Source organism: Myotis lucifugus, unplaced genomic scaffold, assembly GCF_000147115.1.
Source record: "Myotis lucifugus unplaced genomic scaffold, Myoluc2.0 scaffold_181, whole genome shotgun sequence".
NCBI lineage: Eukaryota > Metazoa > Chordata > Mammalia > Chiroptera > Vespertilionidae > Myotis > Myotis lucifugus.
In genome coordinates this window covers 1,053,395-1,079,470 of record NW_005871229.1, presented here as the reverse complement: position 1 = coordinate 1,079,470, position 26,076 = coordinate 1,053,395, and the positions used below count along the sequence as shown (strand labels likewise).

The window sequence follows — 26,076 nt, the reverse complement described above, 5'->3', positions numbered from 1 at the left end:
TCTGAATGTTCCAATTTAAGAGCTTGTTTATCCTCTGCCTCCCCCAACAGAACGCTAGTTTCTTAAGGACAAGAACCTTTTCTGCCTTTTTCATAGTTAGGCCACAAGGCCTAGAACAATATATTTGTTGAGTGAATGAATGAATGAATGAATGATGTGCCAAGAGCTTCTGTGCCCCAGGCCACCTCAGTTCAAAGGTCATGGTGGGACAAAGGAAAACAACACAAACAGTGCCTTCCTTGCAGGCTGGCATGAGTACTGTTGCTGGCCCTTGCTCAAGAGGTGCCCAATATTAGTTCTGGGACAGCAATGCCACAATTACATGCACACTTGCCACACTCAAGCACCGTAAAGTGGAGGAAGTGCGTGACATCAGACCGACCTGTCCTCCTTCCCCGGTGCCGACTTTCAGACCCCACTTGAAATTGATCCTACCAGAAGCCTCGAGCATGTTTTACTGACACACCACAGACTCCATTCAGAATAAAAAACTGAATGGAGGTATTACGACATCTGTCAGGCACCCCACATGGAGTCTGCTTCTCTCAATGGGCAGAAACCAGCAAGATGTCTTTATAAAGTGGAAGCAGGAAAGACCAGAAAGCCGAAAGCACCCTTAAGCCCATCCTCACCCCTCAATAACAAACATGAAATGAACACTCACCTGTTCCAGGTGCTAGCAACTGTATGCTCCCCACAACAAACCTAACAGACAGACGCTATTATAACCCCCACTTACACTTAAGGGAGCCACTTAAGGGAGCTGTGGCTGAGAGAAGTTAAATGCCTCGTTCACACAGCTAGCAAGGGTGGAGCTTAGATATGAGCTCTTATCTCTCTGACTCCAAAGCCTGTGCTATATAGCTCATTCAAAAAAATAAAGAGTGCTTATATCAGCTCTAAAGTTACACACTGAAAAAGTTGGCCATCCTCTGCCACATCAAAGTGCATGAAACGTAAGAAGTTTCACGCTTATTGATCACCACTTTTCTTATCTGTAAAACAATGGGTTGTTATTGGGATGAAATGAGGATGCCTGTCATTTGCAATAGCATCTGGTACAGAGTGAATTCTCAGTGAAGTCAGCTCTTTCGCCTTTGTTATTTTTAGGCAACTCTGTAGGTTCTGCATAATCTAGTACAGTCATAACCATTAGAAGCAGGGTCTAAGTCTTAGATCTGTTACTACCTACAAAACTTCAGAAAAATAATTTAACATTGCTGAGCCTTAGTCTCCTCATCTGTAAAATGGAGCTAATACCAGCTGCCTCATAGATTTACGGTGAGGACTTAATGAGATAATGCATGTAAGGCACTCAGCATAGTTCTGGGCACACAGGAAGTACTCAATAGATGACAGTTTCCATTAGCGGTTGAATAAACTGTGCAGAAGAAAATGGTATAATCCCTGGCCACTTTAGTCTAATTCAATTTGACAAATGTTCACTGAAGACCTGCCAGGGGCAAGGCACAAGGTAGAAAACACAGTCACTGTCCTCGAAGAGCATGAGCAGCTTGGCCAGACACAGGAGACAAGAAGGAATGAGAACTGAAAGGCAGGCTGGGTCTTGGCACAGACCAGGCTTGAATACCAAGTCCAGGAGTGGCCGTTAACTCTGTGCGCACTGTCATACTACTGAAGGTCTGAGCAGGAGAATGACATCATCCAACCTGTGATTTGGAAGAGTTCCATCTTCTGTGGAGAATGGGTTAGAGCCAGGAAAACTGGAAGCAGAGGAATCAGTTAAGCTACTGCATTAGTCCAAGCAAAAGTGTCAAGGGGGGCGGGGGGGGGGGGGGCGTGAGGACAGAAAGATGGGCACAGATACAAGTGTCATCCTCGAGGCACAACATAGAGGTCTTGGCAACTGATGGGATGCGGGGGAGGTGGAAAGAGTTTCAGATTACTCCGTTTTCTTATCTTAGAAGGGCAGGGAAAGTGGTAGTTTCTTAAATGAAATGAAGAAGCCACAACTAGCACCTAGTGGCTTACTGAGTGTGTCCGTGTTGGGAGGGAACAGAGGACAGAGATGGTGAGAAACTGGTAGACTATCCTGGCTGGGAGGAAGGGCACGGGGCAAGGAGAGTTAACATCAAGGAACTGAATGAGATCACCAAGAACAGGCTAAAAAGAGCACTGAGGAGGGAACTTCAGAGAACGGTGTGCACGTTTTAAGGGCCTGGAACAGAAGACCAGCCACAAGAGTGAGAACGGCAGAGGGTTAGAAGGAAAGCCATGTTTGCAGAAGAAAGTAGAAAATTTCAAGACAAATGTGGCAGTTAACAGTATCTAGTGGTGAGGTGGAATCGTCGCTTCTGAGACAGTCATTTCCATAGAGGTGCAGAGGTTGAGAAGAGGTTGTAGGCTATTCTTTCTAGAAGCTTGTCAGAGAAAAGAAGGAGAGTGAGGTCAGGAGACAAGAGATAAGAGAAACAGAGAGAACAGAGAGAAATTCATTTAGGTAAAGGAAGAGTTGCCAAACTGGCGCACAGCTTGGGAACATACAGCTCCATTTAGTCAATTACTGTCTTCTTAGGGGATCCGAGGCAACCGTGCAAATTAGCATGTGTAGGCCAGCAAAAAAAACACTTGACAGATCTTCTAGAGCCTAATCTTTGGGACTGGGCTGGGATGGTTTGGATCCGCTTTCCTGAAGGTATCTTTAAGACAAGTGAGAAGGCGGCAGAACGGCCCTGCCAGGCCTGCAAGGCAAGCACGCACGGTTTAAATAGAGAACAGAATAAGGCAAGCAGAACAAGATGTGCTCGACTAAGAGAAGGAAGAACTGAATGATCAAGAATAGAGAACCCAACACAACCGAGGGAAACGTTAGACATCTGGTCCAGATAACGGCAGAATGGAAACCATGCAGGACACACAGAAACCATGGGCAGGAGCTAGTTACGTTTTTTTAACCTATTTGGGAAGTACAGGGGATGCATACCTTCATGTACCACAACAGATTCTGTCATTGTTGCTGACTAAAGAAAAAATCAAAACACAGATGAGGTTCTTTGCAATAGGGATCTGGGCTGGACATGGAAAGGAAAACCATTTTTAAGAGAATATTCCCAAGTATTTCAGTAAAAAGGAAGTAGGACTGATTGGAGAGTTCAGGCTATCCTTCACTAGAATAAGCAATCCCAGGATAGATGACAGGCGGCAGCGTGGAAGTATAAAATGTAGGTTTGAATAGACACGGATCATAGAGTCATCAACAAATGGAGAGCTGCAGCCATAAAAATGATTTGGATCGATTCACCAAATGCTTATTGAGCAACTTGTATATGATCAGCCTGCAGATAGGGTGGAGAGCAAGGTCAATGCAGCTCCCTGTCCTTGCCAACCTTAGACCCTAGCAAATAAGAACTCTCAGGGAGAGAGTACATACGCATGTGTTGATGGACACACACACACACACACACACACACACACACACACACGGTAAGAGTGTCTAAATGAGAAGAGGAAGAAATCAATCAGAAAAATCCCGGAGCTACACAGTCCACCTACTCAATAAACTCACAGAGATTGAAAACAAAGTCATTTTGCATTTAGGTCGCTTGTTAATTCTCATCCGAACCTGCCCCAAACCCATTCCTTGTCATTCTCCACGTCGACAAGCATGTGAATCTGCCTGGGTTCAAGTCCCGGCTGAGCAACTCGGAACTGTGTGGCCTTGGGCAAGTTACTGACTCGCTCTGTGCCCAGGTTCCTCACATGTAAACTGGGGATGATGATGGTACCTTCCTTGCAAGCTGCTGTGCAGTTTAAATGAGTTGATCTGTATAAAGTGCTTAGAACAGAGCCTGGTACAGAGCTGGCACCCTGTAAGGATGAGCTGTTGTTATCACTCTGCCTACCTGAAATCCTGTCTACATCCCTCTCCACTCATCCAAATCATTGTCTCTTAAAAAGCCAAGCCAAATATTTCACCTTCCACCCGTACGCTTATAAATTCAGTTCCAGCACACATTTCGTGCCGGTTTGCCATGCCCAGCGCTCCAGTAAGAGCGGATGAATGAGACCGAGCCCTGCCCTGTGATCACAGCTGACGAGGGAAAATGGACAGACATTCCAACGATGATCATCACTGTAATTTGGCAAGAACTGTGACTGGCATTACCCACCAAGTGTCCGGTCCTGGACTGCCTGGCTCTCCTGCCACTCCAATTTGTACCAAGATATCTGCAGCAAAGGTGTTTGCCTGGTGCTCCCTGAATTGTTTCACACACATATACTTTCACTTGTACAACCTGATGGAAAAGAACCCGTTCTGGGCCTGGGCCTTCTAATTCTATCCCCCATCCACTCCACCCCAACCACCACCCTCTACCTACAGGTATTGGCAACTGCCTACTCATTTGTGGTTGGTCAGGACGTTCAAGCTTCTCTAGCAGAAAGTTACCAGGGCCTGGGAAGCTGGGTTTCTGGTCTGGTATGACTTTTGACTTTTAATTATTGCTGAGTTCTTCCCATCACCACTTGGCATGAACAGGACACTGCATTTACAGAATAGAGTATCAGTAGTAACGAAAGTAATAGAAGTGAACGTTTATTGAGACTCTTCCACATGCCAGGTACTAGATCAAGTGTTTTAAATGCTTCACAGAATCCTCCCAACAGCCCCAAGAGGAGGTGGTATCATTACCCCACTTTGCAGTGGAGGAAACTGACATGCAAAGAGGCCCCCGTGGAGCAAGGAAGAGGCACCGAAAACTGGTTCTCTAAGAACCTGGGGAAGCAATATGGCAGCCCCTCTTCATTCCCCCCGTGTTGGGATGGCTGGCTCCAAAACGAAATTTCAGACCCACCCAAAAGGAAAGGGGAAAGCCCTGAGCCAAAAGAAAGAGTAGGCCCCTTCCTAAACAGCCTCCTCAGACACTGGCATCCCTGAGTCCAGTCCCACTGAGTTCCCAGCGCTCCTCTACAATTCCCAGCTTCTCTAACAGCACACAACTGGCCTGTAGAAACTACACAAACTACAGAACCAACTGGCTTTTTCCTTCTAGAGTTGATGCTGAATGTTTGCAGAGATGCACAGATCCAGCAAGAGCTTCAACAAGGCAGTGCCTCCAACCTCGGAGAAAGGAGAAGGGCCCTAAGGAAATGGACCCGCACTGACGGGGGAGGGAAGAGGGCCGGACCCGCTTTATTTTGAAACCTTTAACACACCGATTTCTGTTAACACCCTACTATTGTGAAATCCAAGCAAATAGAAGCTCACAGGAACCACCAGGCATGCAGAGCTTGGGGACTTGGCTTGGGTTATTGTTGATTAAAAAGAAAAAGGGGATACTTACCCACTCTCCAGCACTAACCAACTTAGCCATAATCCCACCCCAAAGACAACCAAAACTAGTTCTGTAGACTCTCTCCTACTCCCTCCAACTCAAGCTGCAAGGAACTCCCACGAAGACTCTGACAGAGAATGCTGAAATCGAGAGCTGTATTAAACCTTAAAAGAATGATGCGCTCAGTCGCTGGCTTAGAAATAGTCTGGGGGCCCGAAAAGGCATCCTAAAAAACAGTCGCGACAAAGTCATCGCACTGCCAGAGTCTCCGTGAAAATTCCTCATTCATTCAGCCCCACCTCTGAACATTTCATTCAACTCACTGGCAGCAGACCTGGGGTCAATTTACCCAACGCAGTAGAGCAACATCTGCACTTTCCTCGGTGGTGTGAAGAGTGAGTAACAGCACAGGTAATCAATGTGTGTAAATAAAAACCTGTGATGCTGGAAACAGGGAGGGGAGGAGGAGAAACTCAGGAAGAAACACCAGTCCCTGGAGGCGATGGTGGTACCCCCAGAAAATGCCTCCCCCCACCTCCAAGTGAATTTTGTAAATATATATCAACAAACCTGCAGGGGATTCTAAGTAACTCCATCATTGAATCTCTTTTATTGAATTTCTCAATAATAACAATCCAATATGTCCAGGGTCACCTACATCCAACAGGTGGAGTGAATTCCTAAAATGATGTTATAGGTTTTACCTGTAGGGCTGCCCATGGCAGTATAGTCTGAAGGCAAAATCACATTAAAAGACATAAGATGAAAGAAAATTCTTTCTGATTCCAACCATGAATTGGTATGGAAAAGGCAATGAAGTTTCCCCAAAGACAGGTACTATGATCCCATCTTCCAAATAAGAAATACAGCCTTTTGTTTGCATGGACTTTTTTTATTTTAAGAGAATCTTATTAAGCATTCTGTTGGGGCAGGAACAGAAGCTCATTCTATGCTCTAGAGATATAGTTTGAACGACCAAAGGTAAGATAGCATATCTTCAGATACAGTCAGCAATATAAACACAATCTGGGGAAAAGGATCACGGGAAAATTAAATCAACAAATATTCGTCGAGGACCTGGGCCTTAGCCCTGAGATGCCCTGACAGAGAGCTCCCTTAACTGAGCTTTCGGTGAAAAACGGGAAGATGCAATTACGGTCTTCCTGAAAAATAAGCAATTAATCACACCCTGCTTCAGATTAATTGCTGTGTGCCTAAGATCCCCCGTATCATTCTGCCTTTGCCCCTAAAATCTAATTCCCTCGAGTCCTCTCTGGTTTTTCAGATCACTGATTAGCACCCTAAGCAAGCTTCGTTCTGACCTGGCCGGCCCACTACTGACCAGCACTAGAACTCTCCGCACGCCTCCTTCCAGTCCGATTTGTGACCTTCAGTGTGCTGCATGTGTCAAGGTTAAGCTGCCCAGGAACCATGCATCCTTCAGTATCGGGCCTCCACGTCTGCCCTGGCTATGAAGCCAGTGCAAAAGCTCGCAGCCCTGCTGGGCCATTTCAAATCCATCTGAGGGCACATTCAACAGCTAGTTCGCTTTCTGCCTCTCCTCCCATCGTCAGATCCCTTTGGGGTTGCTGAGAAAATTTAGCCAGAAAGGCACAGCCAACACTTACCGAAATCCAACCCCAAATTTTAAGCCTAGCACCCAGGCAGGGAGGAAGAAGGACCACTTCAGTGCCTTTCTAAATAAAAATCTGTCTCAAATTCAATTGCAGCCCTCAACCCTATCTCATGTCAAGTGCCCAATTCCCCACAACAGTCTGAAATCTTTTCAGGAACATTACTGTCAAAATAGCATCCAAGGGGAGACACCATCCAAGAACCAACATGATATCCTTTCAAATTGATGTCTAAGCTACAAGCACAACAAATCGGAATGAATGTTGCCAGGGAGAAAATCAGATTCTGCTCGTCTCCTAAGTGGGCAGCAACTACCTACCCAACATTACCCTGAGAGCCTCCAAGTGAGGAGCCAGGGCCGGTCCAGGAACTGCCTGGGAACTCCGCCTCTGAACACAGACTGTCATCGGATCATGAGAGCGAAGCGAGACACTGAGCTCCTGCATCCACAGAGGCTACTGCATTTTAGACAAATTCCAGGGGGCGGAACCCAGGACACTCCCGTCCCAACTGCCACGCTACTGCGTTTCTCATTGGCTTTTTAAAAAACGAAGAAAGACCTCTCATGTCAAGAGGTGGACAGTAATATGTACACTTCCATTTTCTAGTCTCCTGGTCGGTTTGGTTTTTCCCCTGTGAAGCCCAGGTTCTGGGAATCAGTGACTCGCTGCATCACACTCCCTCCCTCCTGGTGGCTCATGGTAGCGGGCTTTCTCTGGCTGCCAGCGCTCTGCCAGCGCCCTGATCTTCAGCAGACTTCGAGCGGAGCCGAGCACAGCTCTGTGAGAGCTCCGGCACAGCCACTTGAAGCTCTGACAGCTAAACCCATCAGGAAACCCTGAGGCACAGTTTTTAGGTTTTTTTCAGTACAGCCAAGATAGCGACCTCCATCTACCCGCCTGAGAGATGGAGACCTAGGTGGACAGATACATAGATGGACAGCTCATCTTAGCCCTGCACATTTCTCCTTCCACCACGGATCTGCACTGCTAGATGTTTCCCACTATCTCCTCCCTCTAAAGAAGACCAAAGACTAGAAAACTAACCCAAAGTACCCAATTGACAATTATGATGCTGCAGACAGGAAGAGGTACCTTAAACAGAGCAAAATGAAAATATTAACAGTCAACCCCTCCCAAGCCCAAACAGGTAAATTGCTTTCCCAATGCAGCTGGTTAACAGCTTCCCCCCACCACACTCCCACCACCCGACCACCACCACCTTGGGTCTCTGTGGGTCTTGCATCAATGCAGGTCCCTTAGAAAGTCAAATTCTCACTTACTCAGATCTACCAAGAATCCCCAGTGCCTTGCTATATGAAAACCCCACAAACGGCAGTTCTTCGCCGGAGAAGCCTGAGGGGTTCAGCTGGCACGGAGAGGATGAAACCCACGAATTCTTCTCTGGTTCATCAAAATTGGAGGTGTCATCATCAGACTTGAGGGTGGGAACGAAGGGGGGAGGAGCTGGTTAAAGAAAAACAAGAAGAAGGTGGGGAGAGAGAGAAATTCAGCCAGATTGCACACTGTTGCGGAGAAAATCCTGACTCCCTCAGCGTTTGCGATGGCACTGCAGCGCCTGCTTTCAATCTAGCTCGCACAGGCAGCCCCTGCCTGGGCTGGCTCTTACAGCAACAAGAGATTAACCCCTTCTCTGCCAACATGGCCACCCACCCGCAGACAGGCTGCCTTCTCTGCTGGGATAAACTCAAACAGGTCACTTGGTGGAAAGAAAGCACTTGGGGAACTCATGTGAGCAAGATGCTCATGGCTGATATCTCCAGAGAGCTTACACAGAGCATCGGCGGGGGTGCCAGCATGCCCGATGACCTAAACCTATGCATTTCCTCTTCCAGACAGGTCTGCATTATTAATATTTAGTGCTATTCACTGAAATAAGGTTGAAATAAGATGGAATTTCGTGGATCAGCCGGAATGAGAGGGAGGAACAGGAAAGAGGATTTGGGAGGTATGTAACTCCTGTTAGGATAGCACTGCAGTCTTCCTCATTCATACCCAGATGAGTACACACGGAGCTCTTATTAACCACTTTTTTTTTAGTTAATTTTCCCTTCTCCCCAGCTCAAGCATGCCTCCCCCCGTCCCCAAACCCACCGCAGTTCAATCAGCATAATGAAACATGAGCCAAATAAAGTTCTTCCCCATGATTTACAGCACCCCTGCGCTGGCGGATGCACCGGATGCACCGAAGGACATCGGCGTCCTACCTCGTTAAGGCATGACTCCAGGCCAGGGGCATCTTACATCTTTCTCCACTCGCTGCAGACCTACTCAACTCTCTCGAAGTCAGGGAGGTGGAAACTCATCCATCGGTCACCAGGAGGCTGCCCATGGTGGTGGGCTCCCAGGGGTGCAGCCGGCCAGAAGCGTTACCATGGCTGCAGGCTGAAGCGTCTGAGGCAGCCTGGCCCAGCGAGTTGGCGAGCTGGGCATCACATCCCCCGCAGTGCAGGCTTCATGCTCCCCACTCTGTGCGTGCTCTGGCTATAACCCCACCTGGCCGCCTGCGTGGCAGGGGCCAATGCTGATCTGAGTGACAGGGCAGCATGAGTCACTGCCGGAGCTGGCTACAGCGCCCCCTAGGACAGTTGTCATAGCCCTTCACAGTCCAGACTTGTTTAACTCCTTGTTTCCTGGACAAAGCCGTGTGCCAGATCTGATCAGCAGTCTGTTTTCTGTTTACAGACTCTAAAGACTCTGGCTGTTTCCAAAGTTCCCCAGTGACAACAACATCTGCAGCAGCACTGGGAAGTAAATGGAGCAGTGGAGGGATGTGCAGGGTGGAGGAGAGGAAGGGGGTCTGGCTGCTCCCAGGAAGTGCAAAAGAGCATTCTCAGAGCTGCAGGTGCATTGAGATGAGGTGGGAGATTGAAAATGTAAAATGTGCACTGCCAGGAAATTATTTAACACCTCTAAGCTCTCAAGAGAATTTAAATGTTCTCTGTTAGTATCAGAATCTACTCGCTTAATACTTTAAAAATTAGCGGATGGGGAAAAAATTACATTGAATGCTTCAGCCTACATCCCATGCATACTTCCATCAACACAGCTTCAAATCCAATCTGATTTCAATTACCCAATACCTTTCTTTAAGCAAAAAAAAAATTTTAATGAAGCTACATCGCATAAGAATCAAAAAGAGTTTTCCATCCTAAAATAAGGAAACTCAGATAAAGACAAGAAATGTATGAAGAGAGATTTGCAGAAGATAATAGCATGGAAGCATCGTGGTTATGGCACATACTTTGGGGATCTGAGTGGATTCAAGCTTTACCACTTAACAGCTCTGTAACCTTGGGAAAGTCACTTAACCTCTCTGAGCCTCACTTTCAATACAGAGATAACTTCCTCAAAGGGCTGCTGGGAGGTTTAAGTGAGAATAATTTGTATAAAATGCCTGTACAGTTCTCAAGACACAGTAAGCACTCCATAAAGACTGCCTACTATACTACTGTTGCTCATATGAACATGTTTATGACAGATGCTGCAGTTACTGAAGTCCAGTGAGATACAGCAGAATCTGTGTTGAATATTCTTCTTTCCTGCACATGACACCGACACACTCATGCGGATGTTTGTGCTAATCATCTTATATCATTTAATTCCTAACAGAGGTTTAATACCCTTCCCACTATATCCTAATCCAGTGGTCGCCAACATTTCGGACCTTTCGGACCACCATTGGTCCACGGACCACCGGTTGGCGACCATTGTTCTAATCTATCTTTAGGAGACTAAGATAGAATTCCACTTCTGAGTGAGGAGTATGATTAATATAGGGGTAGAAATAATTATGATTTAGAAATTGCATACTATAAAATAAGAGTCCTCTTTAAAACTCCATCATGCTCAAAGGTAGCCCATCTGGTCAAGATTTAAAAAAGGGCCAGATAAGCTGCAATAAAAAGAAGTCACCATGAAATATACCCGCTGATAACATGTGAGATATTCACAGGACAGATGAAAAGCCAGGGATGTAAACCTCCAGACAGGTAGTAACTGAGTGCAACAGGAAACTGAAAAGAAGAGCCTCTGGGAATCACATGTGGGCAGGGAGAAGAGCCGACGTCTCAGGTCAAGAGAAGTGGGGACACTGGAAACTGAAAGTGATGGGGATGCTCACCCGTGACCAGGGCCCTTTAGGGGGAAAGACACAGGGTGACTAACTCTGTAAACCTGGGGAGAGTGTCTGCATTCACAGTGTCCTGAGCGGTGTGGGAGCCACAGGGCAAGAAATGAGCATTGACACTGGTCCAGGCTCACTGAGTCCTTAGGGTACTCACAGGCACAAGTGGAGAATAACTTGTAGGGACACTCTCACAACCCAGGACACACACACACACACACACACACACACACACACACACAATCCCTACTGCAAATGAGTTCACAACAAAAAACGAAAAACAATCAGCTACACATAACAAGAAAAAAGAGACCATCCAAACTATCATGAAGGAGCATCAACAGATATAATGGGAAAATCTGCCCTCCAAAAACTGCAGATAAAAGGACAATCTAAAATGGACCATAAAAAAATTTGTAATTTATTATCAAGGTAAATGAGTAAAAATTCTAATAAAAGAACAAAATACTCTGAAAAAGGACCAACCACATTTGAAAGGAAGCAAGTGAAACTTATAAAAATGAAAAGTATTATTACTGAATTTAAAGCTAAAAATTTATTGGATGCATTAAATAAAAGATTAGACACAGCTGAAGAGAAAATTAGTGAACTGGCAGTTACATCTAAAGACAACACATAGACTTACGCTTCCAAAGTGTAACCTGTAGGCTGACAACATCAGCATCGCGGGGGAGTTAGAAATGCAGAACCCCAGGCCCTGCCCCATGCCCAGGGAATCAGAAGCTGCATTCTAACAAGATGTGCATGAGCATGCTACAGTTGGAAATATGCTCCTAATGAATGCAACACACAGAGACAGAGAAGACATGAGAGGTCAAAGGACAGAGAATGACAAGGTTCAATACACATCTAATTGCAGCACCAGATGGAGTGAGCAGCAGCAAACAATCAAAATCTAGATGCCATATTCTAAAAGGATCGTGTAAAATTTGGCCAAGTCTAAAGACCACCAAGTATGTGAGCACATCTATCTTGGGGAACTAATTCTCCTTTTCCTCGTCCATTATGGAAAATGGCCCTTGTTTGATCCTAATAAACTGTAATATTTTTTGCTTTAAAAAAGGTAGTAAGCCCTGGCTGGATGACTCAGTCCCATACACCAGAAGGTTGCAGGTTTGATCCCCAGTCAGGGAGTGTACAGGAAAGCAACCAATCAATGTTTCTCTCTCACATCTCTCCCTCCCCCCGCCCCCTCCACCTCTCTCTACCTCTCTCCAACCTCCTCTAAAATCAATAAGCATGTCCTCAGGTGAGAATTTTTTTAAAGTATTCATAGGTCACTGGATCTGTATCTATGTTGATGGAGTCTGAGAATATAGCATACTGCTAGGAACATAGTAGGTGCACAATAAATACTTACTGAACAGACATATAATTAAATGACTAGGAAATACCTCTTGCAAAGAGAGTACGTAGCCTAATACAGGCTGGGAGGAAGGACTTGATGTTTGAGTTAAATAAAGAGGCTCTAGGGCCTCTTTATTTAAGGTAGAGATTGTTCTGTCTGAAAAATATGTTAATGAGTGCCTATATTATTTTCTGATACAGTATTACAAAATCATCACCTCCCCCCAACACACCCACCACAATCAATAATGACAAATAAGAAGCCACATATTAAGATCTATTTTTCATTGGCAAAAGCCACTAAGAAAAAATAGAAAAGTATGTTTTCCTACAAATTTTTAAGTAAATCAGCTTGTGCTTGAGGTCACATCAGGGCACTTTCTCCTTGGTGGCAGGGGCTATCCAAATAAGTTCTGAAGCATTGTTTTTTTCCCTCCAGTTATATAAGATAGATGGCAAAACAAGGCTTTCAGAAACAAAGAGCTATTTTTAGAACTATAGTTAATCTCTTTCCTATAAATTCTCTTTTTTTTAAGTCCTGACATTCATTAGAAGCTTTGAGGGGGAAAAAATTTATTGCCTTCAAGTATTCAAAACATAGCCCTGGTCAGTTTGGCTAAGTGATTAGAATGTCGGCCCTCGGATTGAAGGGTCATGGGCTTAATTCCAGTCCAGGGGACATACCTCATTGCAGGCTCAATCCCCAGCCCTGTCGGGGCATGTGCAGGAGGCAACCAATCAATTTGCCTCTCTCACATCCGTGTTTCTCTCTGTCTCTCTCCCTCCCCTCCACTCTCTCTAAAAATCAATGGAAAAATATCCCTGAGTGAAGATTAACAAAAAAACACACAAAAGATTTTCTAATTTTGTTGCTGTGTCTATCATCTGCTTTCCCCACTGGAACACCAGCTCCATGAGGGGAAAGACTGTGCTGTGTTCACCATGACACACCTCACACCTACAGCAGTACCTGGCTGTCCTTGTTCCATGTTTAATATCTGGTTTGAAGGAAGGAATGAATAATAAGACCCTTAGATGTGGGATAATTTCTTAGACCTAAAGGGTTATTTCATGCAATATGCCACTTTAGGAGACCCAATTTAGTCATGAAGAATTGACGCATAAAATCTATATATATAAAAGCGTAATATGCAAATCGACGGGGTGGCAGAACGAAGGGTCGGCAGAACCACTGGTCGCTATGACGCACACTGACCACCAGGGGGCAAACGCTCAATGCAGGAGCTGCCCTCAGCCCACAGGCCCCAATCTCTTGATGGGGAACAGGGAACTGGGGGTGGGTGACGGCGGATGCAGGTGGTGCCAGGCCAAGGCAGGTGCAAGGGCCCCGATTGCCCTGTCAGTCGCCCCATACACAGAGGGCGACCGGCGTCAGTGGTGGGGGCATGGGGCCAGCTGCCAGCAGCCGAGGAAGATTGGCCCTGATCACAGGCCAGGCCTAGGAACCCTACCCATGCACAATTTTTGTGCCCTGGGCCTCTAGTATGTAAATAAAAACACCTGAGCCTAGATATGGCTCATAAAACTCCTATGACTTTTAATCATCACTGTGGTCACAGACACTGGTGCTGAGTTGTGTGTGGCAGAGGTAGAAGATGAATAACAGCCAACACAGTGTCATAAAGGACAATGGCACATAAATCAATATAATGAATCAGGACTGTGCCTGAAACATAGTGGGCATTCAATAATATTAAATCAAAAACATTTGCAACTTTATTCCATCTACCATGATGTGCTGCACCTTAAAAAGCACTGCTTAGCCCAGGCTGGGTAGCTCAGTTGGTTAGAGCATCACCCCGGTACGCCAAGGTCATGGGTTCAATCCCCAGTCAGGGCACATGCAAGAATCAATCAATGAATGCATAAATAAGTGGAACAACAAGTCAATGTTTCTCTCTCTCTCTCTCTCTCTCTCTCTCTCTCCCCTCCCTTCTTCTCTCTCTAAAATCAATCAATAAATAAAAATTAAAAAACAACAACTACTTAGTCTGGCCATGTGGCTCAGTGGTTGAGCATCCACCTATGAAGCAGGAGGTCACTGTTCGATTCCCAGTCGGGGAACATTGCAGGTTGCGAGCTCAATCCCCAGTAGGGGCCGTGCAAGAGGCAGCCGATCAATGATTCTCTTTCATCATTGATGTTTCCACTATCTTTCCCTCTCCCTTCCTCTCCGAAATCAATAAAAATACATTAAAAAAAAATACTTAACTAATTAAGTAGTTGCTATGTTCAAACCTATAAGGAAGACTACAAAAAAATAAGCTATCTTTCAGTTCCTTAAGATCTGAGGGGCCACTGGGATTGCACTTACCTGTGTTAAAAACACAGAACTGCAAAATAAGTGAAAGGGAAGCAATTTCTGCTGTTTAGAGGTCAGGATATAGGTGTGAATAGTCAAGAATACATCAGTGGAGTGAGAGCGAGTTTTGAAGACGGGGATACAGGACGTTTCGTGTGTTCCTGAAGGGAAGTGTCATGGAGGTGAATGAATCTCAAGAGTTGGTTAAAAGGTGTCTTCGTGGCTGAAGTGCGGGGAAGAGTGCTACTTTAGATAAGCCACAGAGCGGCTGCCCGAGAGGCTGTGGGTAATGAGGCTGCAAAGTCCGTGAAAGTGAAATCTTGGCTGAACCTCGAAAGGGGGGATCCTGGATTGGACTGACAGGAGGGATTATTAGAGAGAGTCTTAGAGTGCTGCGCTGGTGTCAGTTCCCGAGACTGATATGATCGTTTCCGTAGTGATAGTTGGAAGAGGTCGACGCCAGAAACCTCTAAAGGACAAGTCTACAATAGTCAACATGACAAATTCTATCCAAAGGAAGTGATAACAGAAACAGACACGGTGTGGGTTAACAGGAGAAGGGCAACAGAAAGAAAAGGCAAAATGTAACAACTGATGCAAGGGCAGTATTTGTTATCATTTTAAAAATATCAATGACCAGCTCTAATTCCAAGAGAAAAGGGTTATGATAGAAAGAGCAAGCTAACCTAATATCAGAGGTCTCCTGAGAATGAACCAAGAGAATACGTCAGGGGATAGGCAAATAGAGCTAATTACTAAATACACAGAAGTAACGGAGCCCATGAGAACAGGTTATATTCCTTACAGCCTCCAGGTGGGAGGCGATCAGATATAATTCATCCAAATGATACATTGTATAAGTTATTCAAAAAGAAGACAAATCATAACCAGTTTCCAATAGAGTTAAGTAAATTAAAAGTTATCCCATCTCTTGACTTCCCAAAAGAGTCATAAAAAGACTTTAGGGCAGTGGTTCTCAGCCTTCCTAATGCCGAGACCCTTTAATACAGTTCCTCAAGTTGTGGTGACCCCCAACCATAAAATTATTTTCATTGCTACTTCATAACTGTAATGTTGCTACTGTTATGAATCGTAATGTAAATATCTGATATGCAGGATGTATTTAGGCGACCCCTGTGAAAGGGTCGTTCGACCCCCAAAGGGGTCGAAACTGCTGCTTTAGGGCAATGTTGATTTGGCTGGTGATTTTCACAATGTAGCTTCACAGTAAATGAAAAGGAAGTTAGAGTCACTGGAGTATGCTTTCGTCAATCCATCGCCAGGTGCTAGGGTCTGGCTGCCAGCTGCTGAGCAGAGTTCCTCTCTGATGGCAAAGACGAGATCTCGAGGGGGTTGTGAGCTCTGCCTGAAACTCACCATTCTCAAAAGCCGTGTCCCTACTGGGCTACTTCCTAGCAAGTTCTTGGGTAACAACTTACGCTCCCCACAGAATTGTACGTCAGAGACACTTTCTCTCAGCTCTGGTGGCACTTGAACCAGATTTCGAACTCTTCCTTTTGCTTTGTTTCTCCCTTCCCTCTCAATCTAGGTGCTCAGTGGCCTGTGACACATCTACACAGGCTAGAAAACACTCCAAAGACAGACCTGTTCACACTACAGCTGGGCATTTCTCTGCAAAGTGGGGTTTGGATAGATCCAGTTTGGGACCCAGGTGGAAGCCCCAGACTATACTTTAAACAAAAGCACATGAGCTGGTTCATCGGCTTCCATTCCCTAGAATCTGCTCACCCTCAATCTCAACAACTGAATTACTTACAGCCAAGAACACACTGGATTTGATTCATTCTTTGCTGCCCTCAAGACTCTGTAGTATCCTTTCCTCCAACATTTTCAAATTTTATTTTTAAATTTTTTGCTATGAAAACTTTCACATGCTCAGAAGCAGTAAGGTAGAAAAATGAATTCCCATGTGCCCATCACCTTCCATTGCATCTCACCCCACCCCTACCTTGTCTGATGCTTGTTGATTATTAAAGGCAAACCCCAGAGATCCTATCGTTTTTCCCATCATTACTGCAGGAGATATCTCTAAGCAGGGTTTCCCAGCTGTTTTGTTGTAGGGGGCTGCCAGGTGTATTATAGGTTACCCGTATCCACAACCTAGACCCACTAATGCCAATAGCACCTCCCGTCATGACAACCAAAAATACCTCCAGACATTTCTAAATGTCCCCTGGAGGGCAAAACTGCCCTCAGTTGAGAACCACTGCTCTAATACAAAAGGACTTACACACACACACACACACACACACACACACACACACACACACACAATACTGTCACGCACCCAACAAAGTTAATAGCAACTCTTCAACATTTTCTAATACCATGTTTGTGTTAGATTGTCCCAAAACTGTTTCTTTACAGTTGGTTTGTTTGAAGCAGGATCCAACCAAGGTTCATACACTGATTCAGCTGGTGTACCACCTAATCTATACCATTTAATGCTATTAATTGGTTTAAGAAACTGGATCACATGTCCCTATAAAATTTCCCACATTCTGCACTTGGTTGGTTTTACTTTTTTGACTCGTTTAACATGTTTTCTGTCCTGCATGTCTCCTATAAACTGGCAGTTAAATCCAGGGCCTTCCGTATATTCATATTCCATTCTTTTGGCAAGAATACTCCCCAGGGTGTGTTGGCTACGTACTAGTACATGATATTAGAGGGCACAGGATGTCTGCTTGTTTCCCTTCTTGTGATGTTAAGAAAGACCCAATGAAAAGGATTCCAATGATATCAGCCTGTTCCCTCCACGATAAAGGTCCCTCCAATCTTTCAATGAATGGTCACTGATGACCACTGCCTAAAGCCATTATTTCATTAAGGGCTACAAAATGATGGTTTTCTAATTGTCATTCCTTCTGCATTTATTACCACATCAACAATTTAGTTACCCTAGAACAGCCGTGGGCAAACTACGGCCCGGGATCTGGCCCGTTTGAAATGAATAAAACTAAAAAAAAAAAAAAAAAAAAAAAAAAAAGACCGTACCCTTTTATGTAATGATGTTTACTTTGAATTTATATTAGTTCACACAAACACTCCATCCATGCTTTTGTTCCGGCCCTCCGGTCCAGTTTAAGAACCCATTGTGGCCCTCGAGTCAAAAAGTTTGCCCACCCCTACCCTAGAAGATAGTTCGAATAGGAAGGCAAGATAAATGCTTGGGTCTTTCCCTATATTTAGGAACATTCAGAGTAATGAGTTGGAGAGTGGGGGCCCTCAGCCATGGCCAGAAATAACCAATAAGATTTCCTTTTCAGTTATTGGTGTGAAGTCATGAATTTTTATATAGTTGATGTCTTCACTGCAGTCTTTTCGATGCTCCTCTTGTCCCACCTTAGACCAGAGAAGCCCCTCTACTAGATATTCTTGCCAAAAAAAAAGTCAAATCAGAATCCATTTTAGTTTTTGGAGCTGCCTTCCAGTTTACAGGGGCTGGAAGAGCAAATACAAAACCACCACCACCATCATCCCTACTGAGAAAGCAGAGGCAAAAGTGGGGATGTTCTATAAGACAATGACCTCACTTCATCAAGTCAATGACATGGGGAAAATATTTTTAATGTAAGCCCATCTCCATAGCTGACTATATTCCAAGATATGAGTGGCTTTACATCCAACTGGAGTGCTGGCAAGATGTAGAGAAACTAGATCTCTCAGACACTGTCAGTAGGAATGTAAAACGGCACAACCACTTTAAAAAACTTTGGCACTTTCTTAAAAAGTTAAGCATACATCTATGATCCAGCCATTCCACTCGTGGGCATTTGTCCAAGACAAATGAATGCATGTGTCCATAGACTTGTACACAAGTGTTCATAGAAGCTATATTTCAAATAGCCAAAAACTAGAAACAACCCAAATGTCCATCAGCAGATGAAAGGATAAACAAATTGTGGTATATCCATACAATGAACTACTACTTAGCAATAAAAAGAAATGAAATAATGATACGTCCTACAATGTGGATGAATCTCAGAATAATTATAAATGAAAGAAGCCGGATAAAATAAGTACATATTGCATGGTTTAATATAAAGTTTAGAAAATATAAACTGGAGTGACAGAGGCAGGTCAGTCATGGTCTGAGGGCAAGGGAAGGGAGGGGGAGAGGTGGTAGAGAAGAGCTACAAGGAAACGTTCGGGGGTGATGGATATGTTCATATCTTGAGGGTGGTGATGGTTTCACAGGTGCATACATACGCCAAACTTAAGCGCACACTTACAATGCATGTACTTACTGTGCGCCTATTCTTCCCCAATAAAGCTGTCTCCGACCATTGGGAAGGGAGAATATTTTGTCCCCAGTTCTCTCCTGGTCTAAGGAGCTTCCACCCAGGCTCCTTCATCCCATGAGGTAGGAGTGTAGAATAAACACATGTAGTCTCACCCTTTAATTCACCCCTCCCCCAAGGAAGGACTTGGACATTCAGCAGGCTGTGTTTTAGTGGCGCACAGGGTTGCTGCGAAAACAAGAACCAGGCTTACCACTTCCTGTTTTATTGCCCATGTCCAGATGCAGCAGGCACTCAACCAAGTGACCACGCTTGTCCTCCTCATTTCCATCAGGCCCCCTGAGCAAGGCCTCCCTGTCTATGAGGGAAGGCCTCCATTCTTCTCTGTTCAATAGGGTAGGTGAATTTAACAGACCCCTACGTCCAAGGTTACTGAGCACTTGCCTTGCCAAGAATAAAGTGGATATTTCCATCCCTATCTGGCTACCAGTTCTTTGTGTGTGTCCTTTGTTAGTCAGAATTTTGAGGGACAGAGGGTGGGTCTTAGAACCCAAAGTGTCAATGCTATACCTTTCCTTTCTATCAGAAGGGATCAACAGAGTTGGCCACACTTTTCTCTGAAGTGAGACACTGAAAATCATTGCCAAGCCCTCAGTCATGAACAACCTGGACCTCCTCGTCTTTGTCCCAGGCTTTAATCTCTTTGACTCCTGCCAACTGCCCTCTTTAATTCTATCCAAACATCGCCCTCTGAATATGTACGTAAATGCAATCACCACACTTCACAGAGCTGACTGGGAAGTTGGCTGCTGAATATAGTCCCAGATGTTTAATATAATTTTGAATCTTTGGCCAAATCATTTCCATGATTGCTTGGTTGTGGAAGGTTTTCTGGCAAGTGAGAATTTAAGGGCTATGGATTCCAATTTATGAGCTTTCTCTACAAACCTATTTCCTGTTTCCCATCTTCTCCCAGAAAAGGCACTAATTTACCTCGTTTAGAGTTGATTAACTGAACTGGAACTTAGCATTGCATTGTTGGCTTACACGAAGAGGCACTATAGGAAGAATCATAGGGAAGTCCCCAGGGCATGTATTGGAAGGATGTGGCCCACCAAGTCACAAGGGGTCTCATTCATGGGGAAGTTCCTCAAGGCTCAGTATCCAGAAAATCAAATCTTTTCTGAGCAAACTATTCTAGGTCTCTTTCTCGTGGAACTGAGGCTCGGGGGACTGTTCATAATATTTTCTGCTGTGGCCACTAGAAGGCTGAGAGTACCAAATCTGTCTTCTAGCAACTTGACAGGCACTTGCTTGTTTTCACCTTTGACCCTGATTTTATTTCCTTACCCTGATATTTCTACCACCCAGATTTCTACATTTATTTTGTATCCTTTTAATACTGCAATTATAACTAAAATAAGCTTGTTTCAACTTATCTTGGAATAAAGTGAAATAATACATATGTTTAACATCTGGATGTAGCTTCTAGAATGAAATCCTATCATTTTAATTCATAAGCATTTAGCTCTTTTTAGTCTATTTTCTCTTGTCAATGACTTACTCTCTAAAAAAAGAACAGCCCTCAAGAGACACATCAATATCCACCTGTATATCCCATAAGACGGTAAGAGCTTCTGACTACATGTCTTCATTATTCCTTCTTTAGGTTTTAGCAGGTGGTCCAGTAAGTTGTGTTTCTGCCATCACTACTATACCACCCCGCCTCTTCCTACCCTCCTTATACCAGTTCCCCAAGCAGCTCCTTTTCCTCCCTTCCTCCTGCCCCTGAAGTGACTGGGTGAGTGTCTGACAGGGAGATACTAGTACATTTAAGGGGCCACCCAAGGCTAACAGAGAAGTACATCTACCACTGTCCTCAAACTATTTTACAAAACAACACATGGCCGGAAGCCTGCTCAAATGATAGGAGACCTTAAAAAGGCTCAAATCACACACACACACACACACACACACACACACACACACTGCACAAGCCATTGAGAGAATGCTATCTGAAAAACAGAACACTAAAATAAATAACTGAAATATTCATATTAAAACCGTAAGTGGCTTTTCATTTGAGAAGCACCGCTCATTTGAAATCAACAGTCAGAGTGGCAAATTCAAAGGATAAACACAGTAGGGTTTTGCAAAGACTTTCCCCTCATTTATTCCAATGATGCAGGAAAATAACCTGACAATAAATACTCCTGAATTCTTGAGAGGCAGTATAATGATGCTGTTAAGAGTACAGGCTGTGCTGTCATTTATATTAACAGAAAATATTATGGAAAGTTATACAAAAATTTGGCAGTAGTGGTTCGCTGTAGGGAGAGGAACTGGGTGTGTGGTGGGAAGGAGATGTTTTTCATTGTATAACCTTTCTTGACACTGGAATGTTTTACCAGGGACTGTACTACTTTTCAAATAAATAAAAGCTAAGAGAGCTTGGAGTCAGGGAGATCTGATTTGACTTCTGCCACTGCCAACGCCTGGCTCGGTGACCTTCACCAAGCGGCTTCATCTCTTTAGGCCTTAGTATCCTCACCTGTACTGTGGGACTAATAATTGTACCTGTCTCTCAGAGGTTTGGGGAGAAGTAAATGAAACAATAACATGCATAAAGTATTTTGCAGAGCCCTTAGCACATAGCAGGTGCTCAATAAATGGCATGGCAGTATAATACGCAAATAAAAAAGTGTTAATGATGAAAAACTTAATCCATCCTTAATTAAAGGTAAATATAAAATGACAGTTAGCTGCGGTGTGGGAAGGCATAAAACTGCCTTTTTACAGCCATTTGCTATCAGCAGGTGAAGATTAAGTTAAACCACCATCTTGAAAGTCATGAAGAATATAAAGCCCACCTGAGGGAGAACTTTCAGTTCCTCAAAAGCAGAACCTAAAGTTTGGCATTTCTAAGCATTTCCATCCACCCATTGAAGTTCTTACCAAAAAGCAGTTTCCCCCTAGCCTGACCCCAGAGCACAAAACTAAGAAGACTCCACAAACATGAACAAGAAACTCAGATCTAATTTTCTCCTCTTGCCAAGCTTCACAAACACTAATATGCACAGGAATCTGATTCCTGGGGACCTTATTAAAATGCAGCTTCGGCTTAGCAGGTGGGGCGTGAGTCTCTGCATCTCTAACAAGCTCCCAGGTGATGCTGACGCTGCTGGTCCACGGTCCACACGCTGCACAGCAAGGTCCCACTGACCCCAGACGACGGCTCCACTGCTTGTCAGCCAACAGCAATCTTGAGGGATTCCGATTACTGTGATACTCTCTCCTGGTAATGACCGGTCGATTCTTTAAATCAATTATTTTGAACTGGGGGGGACTGTGTCCACAAGGGACACTGGGCAATAAATATCTGGAGACATTTTTGGTTGTCACAACTGCAGGGATGACCTCTATGGGTAAAGGCCAAAGGTGCTGCTAAACATGCTACAATTCACACAACAGCCCCCACAACGAAGAATTACCTGGTCCCAAATGTGAATAGTGCCCAGGTTGAGAAATCCTGTTCTAAATAAACAGAAAACATGAGTCCAGTCCTCTCAATTCATCTCAAGACTATAAACCCCGATTTTAGAAGTAGGTCATTGATCCAGCAGTGATTGTCCTTTCCCAGGCTAAATCCGAGGTGTGGGAAGGGTAAGAGATTAGCAGAAAGAACAGAACGCTATATATAGAGAGGGGTCACTGGGTCATGGTCTACATTTTGTTTAAAATCAAGCATTGGTGGTTCAGTAAGCCAGAATGACCAACTAAGCATTAAACTTTCTACCTTTTGAGGTACAGCAATTTTAACAGAGCCATAGCTCTATCTAAGCAAAGGCTCTAACGCTTAGACTATAAGCTCCATGAAGACAGGGTCATATCCAAATTTATTCACCTATAGAGCTACAGCACCCAATGTAGCCCTTAGACATTGTAGATACTCAAATATCATGATGAGTCTTGTACATCCAAAAATTACTGCAATCTACATTAATAATAAGACAAATATGTAAATTAACCATACCTTCGGGACGCCCCACAGCCAATCAGGAGCGAGTATGCAAATTAACCCAACAAAGCTGGTGGGCCTGTGGGCAGTGCACATGCACGCAGGTGCCGAGCGGCTGGGGGCGGGGCGGGAACATCCTCCACATCGCCATGGCAGGCCTGTGGGCAGCACGCATGCGCCGAGCGGCTGGGGGGCGGGGCATTCCCGCCCCCCGGCTGCTCTGGGCCTACCTGTGCAGGCACTGAGCAGCCTGGGTCCCGGGGAAGCCATTGGAGTGTCTGGTCCTGTCGGCCCGGCCTAGGGGCAGCTGAAGTTCCCAATCCTTTTTGTTTCTGCAGCCCCTGGACCATAAGCGAAAACCAAGAGCACAGGGAGCACCAGGAATTCTGGGAATCGCAGTTCTGGTGGCAGCCCCTGGACCGGAAGCGGAAGCCCAGAGCGCCGGGAGCACCAGGAATGCTGAGAATCGTAGTTCTGGTGGCAGATGCGTTGTGCAATCTCCTAGACACCAGAGCAAAGTGAGCCTGGAGCAAGTTACTGGTGTGGATGGGGGATGGAGGGAAAGCAAAGGTGAGAGAAATAAGTAAAGTCAGAGTGTTGAGGAAAAATTAAAAGGAAGATATCCTGCAACTTCTAGGAAATCTCCACCAATGGAGCAAAGAAAAAAAAAAGACCTCTACTATTCTGTGAGCACAAAACCAAACTGGGTTGGGGTCTCAGACAATTCGCTCATATGATTGCAAAGACAGACAGAAACTCCCGGATTGGAGAGGGCTCCCCTGAGGGCTCCAGATTGGAGAGTGTGCAGGTTGGGCTGAGGGACCCACCCCCCGTGCATGAATCTTCGTGCACCGGGCGCCTAGTCCTATATAATAAAAGGCTAATATGCAAATCAACTGAACGGCAGAACAACTGGTCGCTATGACGTGCACTGACCACCAGGGGGCAGACTCTCAACGCAGGAACTGCCCCTTGGTGGTCAGTGCGCTCCCACAGCGGGGGCGCCACTCAGCCAGAAGCCGGGCTCACAGCTGGCAAGCACAGCAGCAGTGGCAGGAGCCTCTCCCACCTCCATGGCAACGCTAAGGATGTCCAACTGATGATGGCTCCTGGACTGCGAGAGGGCGCAGGCATAATGGGAGTATCGATTATGGATTTTCGACTGCGCACCACCAGGACCACCCCCCAGGGGCATTCCCGGACTGCAAGAGGCAACGGCTCCCCCCACCCCCCAAGTGCACGAATTTTGTGCACCAGGCCTCTAGTTACTAATATGCGTAAATAGACACAGAGATTAAACCATCTATAGTGTGACATGGTTTATGATATGTCATCATTACAAATCACAATTACTTCTGCTAAGGCATGCATGCTATTATAGAAAGAGCATGGGAAAAAAAAAAAAGCAACCATGTTTGCTACATAGGTTGCTTGGTGTAAAAAAAAAAAAAAAAAAGAAAGAAAGAAAGAGCATGGGCTCTAGACCTCAACCCAAATCTGGCCCCTCTCACTCACTTGCTATATGACCTGGAATAAGTTACCACAATGTCCACATCTGTGAAATGGGTATAAAAATCCTTACCTCTGACAGAATTGTTTAAAGTAATATGGTGTGATATACTTAAATACCTAGTAGTTGACTCAGAATAGGTGCCATTTCCTATCACACAGAGGGACTGGAGTAAAACACCCAATGGGTTAGTTACATAGTGCTTATTTCTACACACAACAATATGTAGAATTTCACCTGAGGCTAAGAAGAAATAGACCTCCTCTCCTTTAAACCAAATGCTGTCATCCCTCAGGTTAAGTGAGCATCCACAGGATTATGACCTTGTGGTTTCACTATTCAGATAGCAAATAATGATCATCAGCCAAAAAAAAAAAAAAAGAGAGAGAGTGAAAAACCTATCTGACAGGGGAATATCTCAGTATTCATCGGCAAGGGACCACCAGAGGCACTCCCAGATCAAAACAAAATGTACTCTCTGCTAACAAATGTTAAGGACCTGAAAACTCAGAATAATTTTTCAAGGACTGTGCCTTCCTGAGAATGATGAAAGAAAGGCAAATGAAAAGAAAAAGCCCATGTCATAAGCAACAGACAATACAAGTTCTCTAGAGCAACAGCCACAGATGTTCTAGGAAATAATCCATAATCGATACTCCCATTATGCATTTCTCAGTGTCGAGACTTGGTTGTCTTGGATGAGAGGTGCAAAGGTGCTACTTGCACTGACATCACCATGCCTTTGGGGGGGGCGGGGGATATGTTTTGGAAGGTGTAACTGGAAGAGTGCACCAGACTGCTATGCTTCCCCCCTGACAGGAGCAGGTGCATGATGCCAGGAAAGGCAGGTGCGACCCCAAAGGCATGAAAGAGGAGCTTGACTGACTTCAGCTTTCCAGAGCCCAAAATCAGCGTGGGTACAACCAGACTCCGGACCAACACCTGAAACATCACCAGAACTGCATAGCCCAAGAAACATAGGACACTGAAGAGGCCCCAGACTAAAACTTGGAAAGCAGCCTTGAAATAATGATAATAATAATAAGCAGCTGAAAACCCAACCTTACATCTGATTATGTGAAGCTGGGAACGAAGCATCAGAGTAATGGGCACCTGGTGACCATGAGTGTGGCAGTGACTCATCACAGAGGTTGCTTGCTGGGAGAATAAGCATTCCTGAGCTGGGTCAGAGTCCTGGTGGTGCCCATATCACCCCCCAGGGGCAGGACCCAGGGGGGCACAGATGCTCCATCTGACTTCAGTGTCAAAGCCAAGACTTGTCCAAGTTTCTCTCGGAAGCCATTCCCAACTCTGTCATTCATAAATTTGCCCAGACCCTTCTTAAACTGCATTTATATATCCAGCCAAGACCACCTCTTGAGATAATGAGTTTTAGAAGATTACCTGCTGTGTTAAGCAGTCCTTCCTTTAGTTACAACAAGAAAAAAAAGAATTAGGGGTGAAACAGCGAGGTTAATGTTGCTTTCATCAAGGGAACACTCTTGTGTGTGGAAAGT

The 26,076-nt window shown here is 44.9% G+C and overlaps 1 protein-coding gene across 5 annotated transcripts in view; it reads right to left on the bottom strand.

Annotated features, from left to right (window-relative positions):
- Positions 1-26,076, bottom strand: part of CIT (citron rho-interacting serine/threonine kinase) — a 165,003-nt gene that overhangs the window by 94,927 nt on the left and 44,000 nt on the right. For all 5 annotated transcript variants that reach the window (XM_023760388.1, XM_014462467.2, XM_023760390.1 and 2 more), the window contains one exon: positions 8,212-8,395. In XM_023760388.1, coding sequence (XP_023616156.1) covers positions 8,212-8,395 — 184 coding nt within the window. The remainder of the gene's footprint in view (positions 1-8,211; positions 8,396-26,076) is intronic.